Source organism: Arvicola amphibius, chromosome 11 (genome assembly GCF_903992535.2).
Source record: "Arvicola amphibius chromosome 11, mArvAmp1.2, whole genome shotgun sequence".
NCBI classification, from domain to species: domain Eukaryota; kingdom Metazoa; phylum Chordata; class Mammalia; order Rodentia; family Cricetidae; genus Arvicola; species Arvicola amphibius.
Window position 1 is genome coordinate 118,809,294 of NC_052057.2, and position 8,516 is coordinate 118,817,809.

Below are 8,516 nucleotides of genomic sequence, written 5' to 3' on the forward strand. Positions count from 1 at the left end.
AATCTCACATTATAAATGTAAAGCCTTTTAATTTTATTGACTATAAATTATAACTGGACTTAAATTATTAAAATGCTATTTATTGGCTCCTAAAGTTGAATACACCTACTGCCCACAGAAAGCGTACAGCAAATGCTAGCTACTATTATGAAAAACCCATGAAGGCCTCTCAGAAGCGGATGTCAAGCTTTAATTCGCTGTGGGCATTTCTCTAACCAAGGACAGCACTCAAGCCAAGTAACATATCATGTTCCTTTAACTAGTTCAGGGCATGTTACATGGACCATGAAGGACTGACTAAACATCAATACAGAAACTGAATACATACAAGAAAATTTAAATAAATTCATGAGAATTTACACAGACTGACTTTGCTTCTAGACATCATGTCACGACGAGTCACAGAACCACAACTGCTTTTAAATAACAGCATCCAAAGGTTCCTGAATACCCCGTTATCTTCACTTCCACGTTGCGTTTTCAGAATGCAGACACTTCTTGGATAATAAGTCTTGCTTTTATTTCAGAGGGCACAGAAAGCAGTATTTATATTCACTGTATTATACCGAGACATTAACATAGACCTCTCCAGTGGTGGTATTAAAAAGCAATTCCAAACCGTACTAAAAACAGGGTTTCATAGTGTGTATTTTTCATCCTAAGATAATGTCTCTAAAAACACTTAGAATATGTAATAGTCTTTCTCCCTCCAAAATAAAGTGGCATTTTAAAAGTTGACTTTAAAAAACGAAATCAAAGAGTATTTCAGAAAACAAATCCCAAGATGTTCTGAGCTGTAATCTTCCTGGGTCTACTTTCATTTGGAACAAATTTCGCAGCCAATATTGCTATACATTGATTTAAGAATCAAAATACGGAGTCCTTGAACATGTACTTCAAAGCCTACAGAATTCTGAAAGGACTCCTATATTCCCAACTAATCATACAACAGACACTAATGTTTTGAATTAAAAATCTATGTGAATTTTAAACAAATTCATAGCTATTTTTAAGTGAATAAGTGATAAAATTGTATGCACAGCTATACATAGATAACCATTGAATGCAGGAACAAAAGTAACATTTGATGCATATTAAACTCCTGAAAAGCCTACTTGAATATATTTTTCATTTACTCTGATACAGTATTAGAAAGGGCTGCATATAATTATGGAGACTGCTGCAAATACTTGATGTGACTAAGTGTTCTGTATCAGGCATGCACAGGTCACTATTTAAAAGTGTCTTATGTATACATCTTAACACATATTACAAGCTACAGTATATTTAAAGCATTTAATAATTTTAATACAAATTATTTTAATTGACCTAAGTGGGGACAAACAAAAGATTCCTCAAACTGTCATAATATAAAATATTACTGCTCAAGCTGGCATTTAAACTTATTACATGTCTTTAAGTTCCGTGAGAATTCCTATCACAAGTGAAGATGGTGATTTCTCAGCAGCAGTTTGTCACCCACTAGACACAGTTTGCCAAGACTTCAGGGACTACAGAACAGGGAAATGCTGGTAGCCACAGGTGACAAGAATTAAACATACAGTCTTTTAATTCTGGGTATCTTTATTTCAGACTAAATAAAGCTTTTCATGAATACAAACTGAAAAAACACATTTTCCCTTTATTTAACATTCACTAGAAGGACAAATAAAACTAAGAACCTTTATTGTCTTTTCGGTGTAGCAAAACAAAGCATCCCAGTTACACCGAGGATACCATGGGTCAGGAAAGAAGGGCAGTTGAGAGCTCTCTCCATTGGGAAACCTATTCTATGCACAATCACAAAAGCTTACAAACTCAAGATTTCAGGTTCATGGTCATTTATGGCTTAAAGTACTGGACCTGAAAAATACTTCAGGCTAAAATAAATGTTTGTGAATAATACATGGACTATTTTTTAAAAATCATGTAGTAAATACTCTCATGTACATTAGAATCCTTATGATGCTTAGTTTGCAGATGGGGACGGTATTTTTTGACTTTACTAATACTCCCAGAAAGACCCTTGCTTTTGATCTACTCAAGATATTATCTGCCATTCTTAATAGTCTTAGGAGTCAGTCAGCCTTACAAGACACCTGCAATAAGGAAGCAAGCTGCCTCAAGAGCAGGAAGCCTGAGGGCCAACAGGGCAGAAGAGACACTGGTGATACTGTCTGCTGCAGTCAGACTGGGACACTGGACTAGCTACAGAGAAGCAGATGTGAAGTGTTTAGAATAACTTATTGGTTCTTTCCGAAGTCTCTCTGCACTGGAGAACTACCAGGGTAGCAGGACTCAGTGCTCCTGGTTCTGATACGCTCCGACAACGTGAGAATTGAACTGAACTACAATGATTGTGATGTCATCTCTATACATCCGAGCAAGTTCCTCTGGAAGACTAAGCATCTTAGAGAGTCGCTCGTGGTCGACGGCCCCAAACTCATTGTTGCCCACAGCATGGCGAATGAGATGGGTTGCTGCATTCTGATCCTCGAAGACCGATGACATTTTTGCTCTCCTTTCGGTTAGCAGGCCATGCATCTGTCCCAGAGTCACCTTGTACCCACCGACAGCTATTGGCTGTTGGTGATGCATTCCAGTTAAGTACTCGCCCACAATCCTAACCACATCCTGTCTATGCATGGTCTCCCACAACCCATCGGTTGCCAACACCAGGAACTTATCCTGTGGCCTTAAGCGGTGATAAGTTACCTCTGGCTCGGCAGTGAGATAGGGAGGTGTATGATAGTTGGGAGGGATAAACTTGGTGTACTCATTGTCATTCAGCTGGTCTGGGCCAGACTCTATCACCCTCTTCTGAAGGTCAATGCTCCACTTGAACTTCACGTCTCCAAAAGCCCTGAAGGGCATCAGCAAGCCCAGCAGGCGGTCCTGCTTCACCACGCTCTTGGCCTCGCTCTTCGGGTGCTCCAGCTTCAGGCGCTCTAACTCCCGCTCATTCTGAGCATTGTGGTCATTCGACAGTGTGACCGCAGACCACGAGCCGTCTTCTTCCTGCACACCCAGCATGGCTCTGCTGTCTCCAGTGTTAGCCACGTGGAGGTCAACACCGTCTACGTGGGCCACACAAGCAGTAGCCCCAGAAAATGCCACCCGAAGCACCAGGTAATTGAGGAAAGAATTAGGATCACCGACTTGAGCCTCCAATGAGATATCATTATCAAGTCTCTTGAAAGCATTAATTAAAGCCTCTTTAACATCAATATCAGCTGAGTCTCCAGTGTTGAGGTCTATGAGCTCTTGCCAGTAAGTCCTCAAGCTGTTGAAATACAGTTTGGACGCTTCCTTACTGAAGTAGTCATTGGGGTGCTTATGCCACTGGAGGATGGGCAGCAGGGCCCGGCCACTCTCCACTGCATTTTCAATCTCCAGCAGAGTCTCATGGGGTAACAAGGAAACAGCGATATAATAGAAGAGTCTTTCACTGACTGCCTGGGAACAAGCACAGCCCGCATGGCCATCAAAGACTCCCAAAAGCATCCCTCTGGTCTGCAAGCAGGTGGCTGCACTTCTCCGGTCTTCAATGGGTGCATTTGCAGGCAGCTGATTGCTGTCAAATCCAAGAACGGAACTGACATTTTTACCATCAAATTCTGGAACTTTGAAACTGTATTCATTAGCTTTCAGGATGCTGTTGACTTGTGGAGGTGTGAGGTAAAATTTCTGAGGTGTTGAGGCGTATCTCCTTCCTTGAGTGTACTGCCACCAGTTCTCTCTCGGCCTACAGAAGGTAGCATATGCTGGATGGGACGTGTACCTCAGGCGGTTCTGAGGAATGCATGGTGGGGAACAGCAGAGATGCTTGTGGTGGCAGTAACATGCAGTGCCATAGATTCTGCTCAACTCACAGTTACGGAGGAGAGGGAAGAACAGTTGAGTCGGTGCTGGCATGGCATCGGAGTACAGTGGCAGGCTGGATGTTCTGACTGGGATTCCTAGAGAGCAAGTCAGACAGACACACACACAGAAAAGTTACACTTCAGATTATCTGACAAGCTTTGCTTTATAGAAAATACTAAGGGAATGTACATGAAAATCCGTACGCTAGGTAATCTCTACAAGGTGTTTCATGGCAATTACCATTCTCAGCCATTCATGAAGCCACGTCTAAACTATAATTTCTCTTTCCTTTGTACTTATTTGTGCAGCACACACTGCTCGGCATACGCATGTATCTGGCTGAAGAGAGCCAAGCAGGAACTTATGTAACACTGTGCCGCAGCAGCCTACCTGCCCAACCACCCTTCTCCATCGCTGTGCTTTTACAAAGGGGCCTCACATCTCCCATGGCTCAGTCACTCCACCATGGATGAAGATCTGTTCCTTAAGCTGTAGTCCATCTGTTGGCAGTCGACAACACATGATGCTATCACTAAGTGTCGGCATATCCTTAACAAGTGCATGTTCACACGTCATTGGTAAATAACACACACACCACTGTATTGAAACAATGTTCATTTTATCTTAAAGGAGACATTTTAGACATAATAAAACAGAAATTCAGTGGAAGGTCCTGCAAAGCTCCTTCTCTACACCACTGAGCCAGCTTAGCGAGCTAGAGAGAGGGGGGGTCTGCTCTTCACCAACCGACCCTGGCCAGGGCACTGCACCTCTCTGGGGCCCTCCCCATTGAACTTTAAATGAACACATGGAAGTAGATACTCTAAACTCTTTAAGATTCATGCTTTTATGTTTAATGTATTGAGGCTTTGAAATCAAATGCAGTCTTTTTTGATTCATTGCTGAATTTTGCTATGCCGCTCATGATAAAACAAAAAATAATTTAAGTATACTTTGCTATATATAAACCTGGTTTTGGTAACATGTGATGCCATTTTAGAATTTAATTAACCTGCCACCATCGTTCCTTGCTTAGCAGTCACAAAAGCAAGCTACAGAGCTATTGTTTCACCTACCAGAGACCCCTATTTACTCCTTGGGAACGGATTCTCTTTCAGCTAAAAACAGGTATCTACTTGTCATGGGGAAGCAACAAAGAACCAGAAATTAAGCCCAAGGTTTGGATTATAACAGTATAGCATTATGAATATTCTGAAGACATTATTTATAGTAGGAATTTATCTAGAAAGCTTAAGTGAACATATATACCACTATTTCAAATAATGTATACAATAAAAAATCTTCAGTAATGTATTTTCTATGAATTCCTAAGGTATTGTCTCAAGTAGTCACTTAAAGTACAAGAAATAGACTTTAGAACTGCTTTAAATAAATTTTAAAAAATAAAACAAATCTTAGTATCAACTACTGTTTCCAAAAGCTGAATCTACTAAAAAAAAAAAAAAATTGAATCACAGTGTTAAGCAATTTACATGTACTTTTCAGTGGGCACTGAGGAAGCAAAAAGTGATAATGAGGGAAGAGAGAACCACACACTGAAAACTCAGGTTTGCATCCGCTTCTGTAGACTGCACCGAGCACACAGTTGGACAGATGTCTTGTAAACAGTAAAGTGCTGACTCTTAAGAAGAGGCTTGCTTCTAAATACAAAGACAGAAGTGCTCAGTGGGGAGGACTAGACTTTTGGAGTTAGATTCCAAAGGTAAGCCTTCTGAACTGAGAAAAGGAATCCCTAACAAGGACTTACTGGGACCAACCGCCTAGACAACAATTCAAATTGAGCACCTGAAAGTCATCCAAAGGTGAAGGGTGCTGAACTCAGCCAGAGTATGTGTGCAGTGTGGTACCACGCCACAGCGCCTTGTGGTTATAAACCGTATCCCTTTTTTAGTTTATGATGCAAATACTATCATTAAAAATTAAAATGTAGGTTCAACTTTAATGGAGGTAAATTTTCTTCAGAATCTAAGTTTGTATTACTTTAAGACGAGGTGGGAGCGGGAGGGGCAAAGGCTTACCAGCTTAAGTAGCATCTGCTCAGGGGATTCCCCGCCTAGGGAGCCTTCCCTTTCCTTAAGTTCCTGTGTTCTGACAGTTTTTCTGCTTTTAAAGTCGAGTAGAAATGAATGAAATCTGGGGGCAAAAAAGCTCATAATCCATGCAGCAGGTGTTCTGAATATTTAAACTCAAGCCCTTTAAGATTTTCTTCACAGCAAAAGTATTTGAGATTAAAAGTCAAAACAGCAGAGAGTGATTTATTTTCAACTGTATCTTCAGTTAATCACAGCTTAGCATATGGATTGCATTCAATTCTTTGGCTCCTAACAAGCTTTCAAAAGAAAGGCAAATTCTTCAGGAAGTTGAATCATGAAAGTTTGCACTGTAATTAATAATCATTCTATCAGGTCAGTACAGTACTAATTATATAGTATTTTCATCAGACCAGAAATGGTACAAGTCCATACATTACTAAATGCCTGGAAAGATTCTTACTATCCTTCTACACTGCCTGTGATTCAACAGAAAACCTCTGAAATCCTGATAAACTCGCTGGCTTAAAACCAAAGTCTCTTCATTAGGCAATGAAAATATCAGGATATGGTTATTGGTAATCTAGAATAATTTCACGGTCTTGCGGTTTTTTTTTTTAAGTTCATATACTATCATGGCCCAGACTTGGCAATCCTGTGTGCAGCTGCTCAGTCCTAGGCAGATTTGGCTGCTATTGGCAATGACTAATAAAAAGATGCGCTGTAACCAGAAACAGAAAGCGCTCCGTCCATTCTTTCTGATGTGCTCGGCAAAGCCTGCGCCAAGAAATTATTCCACTTCGTCAATAAACCCACTGGCCAAATCAATTTAAAAAAATGCTACTGGCGCACCTACTCCAGAGCTTCCCGGCCCTGCAGAGCTTCTGATGCAAATGGAAATAAATACTACACTAGCCATTACACGTATCATAACCTCCGTTTATGTAATCTAATTGCATTACCCTGCACAAAGACTTGGGATTTTTCAGCATTTTCTGGAAACGCCTAGCCATTTCCCATGTCGGTATCTACAGGAATGAAAAAAAAAAAAAAACCCTTATCCTTAAGACACCAGGCACCAAACCAGCACTTGTTTGATCAGTTTCGTCTGTCCCTACCCGAAAATCGCACTTACTAAGATATCAAAGAAATTCTTCTGGTCCAGAGCGCCTTTGTCTCCCTTTTCCTATCGCCCACCTTAATTCCATGCGGACCTCTAGAGCCATCCATTCATACACAAATTCAGTCACCATGCTTCCTGGGTCCCCAACACAGGTAGTAACATGAATACCTACCAATTCGTCTGGGCCCGGGACACACACACATTCTCCTGTCATCACAACACGGAGCCGACAACATCCACAAACCGCGCGGACAGCAGCAGCGACAGCAGCAGCGGCCCATTGAAAGCAAGGCAGAGATGCTCATTAGAGGAGGCGGTGGCGGGGAGGCGGGAGCGGAGGAGGGGCGAGGTCTCGCAGCAGCCCAGTGAATGGGCCGGGAGGGAGGAGAGAACGGAGGGGGGAGAAAGGGGAGGGGAGAAGAAGAAACCAAACAAACCCACCCTGCCGGCCAGACGGCCACCCGGCCCCAGGCCGGGGACTGCGGGAGCTCGGACGGGCGCCGCGCTCCCGCTCCGTGCAGCCAGCGCGCTGAGCCCACGGGCGCGCAGCATCTTCGGGCCCCGCCGGCCCCGTGCTGCGCCCGCTTCCGCAGACCTCGAGGCGCGGGCAGCCGGCGCGGCCACGCGGGGCCGAGCGTGACAGCGGCGAGCCGAGGCGGACGTGCCCCGCGCTGACAGCCAGCTCGGTACCGCCCGGGGCCCGCGGCGGCTCCTCCCGACCGAGGCCCTCCACGCGCGCCCTCCCCTTCGCCGCCCCGACCGCCCCCTCCCGACGCGGCGGCGGTGGACGAGGATACGAACCGGGTCCAGGAGAGCACCCGCCGCGGTCAGCCTCAGCTGGCGGCCGCACCCCTCCGCGCGCTCCTTCCCTCCGCACCGCTGAGCTCCCCGGCGCGCGACGGCTCAGCCTAGTCCGGCCCACCCCGCGCCCCGGCCTCGCCCGGCCGCCACCCGGCCCCGCCCCCGCGTCGGCTCGTGCGCTTCCCGCCTTCCGATTGGCTGCGCGGTGCCGATTGGGCGGGACCCGGCGGGAGAAGCCCGGGCCGGAGGGGCGGGGGCGGAAGAAGGCGCGCTCCCCGCCAGTTTTGTGACGTCACTGGGGTCAGACCCTGCCTATTGGCTCCAGGCCCGCGCGCGCCCCCGATGCCACGCCCAGGGGTCGGGGGGGGGGGGATCTGCGCGCGCCGCCGCCACCGGGACCGCAGTGGCTGGGCCGGCTTGGAGCTCGCGGGTTAGCACGGGTTAGCCAGGCTGCGGGCGCGCTCGGGCATCTCCGTGCACGGTGGCTTCCCCGCGGGCGGGCTTCCGCGAGTGCCTGGTGGGGCCCGCGAGGGTCGCTAGGCTGGTCTGAGGAGAGGCCTCCGCTGCACCGGGCCGCCCTGGGTAGACGCTCCCAGATGTGTATTGCTTCACCCATTCAAGACCAAGTTGCTGGTTTTAGAGTTATTAAGTCGCGATGGTGTTTTTCTGTTCTTTTT

General features: G+C 45.8%; 1 protein-coding gene across 1 annotated transcript; it reads right to left on the bottom strand.

Moving 5' to 3' along the window:
• Positions 1 to 208: 208 nt before the first annotated feature.
• Positions 209 to 7,929, bottom strand: Pdp1 (pyruvate dehydrogenase phosphatase catalytic subunit 1). The gene is made up of 2 exons (XM_038347717.1): positions 7,840 to 7,929; positions 209 to 3,959 (listed from the first exon to the last, which is right to left on the bottom strand). The coding sequence occupies exon 2, from the start codon at positions 3,913 to 3,915 to the stop codon at positions 2,299 to 2,301; it is 1,617 nt and encodes a 538-aa protein (XP_038203645.1). The 5' UTR covers positions 3,916 to 3,959; positions 7,840 to 7,929; the 3' UTR covers positions 209 to 2,298.
• Positions 7,930 to 8,516: the final 587 nt, after the last annotated feature.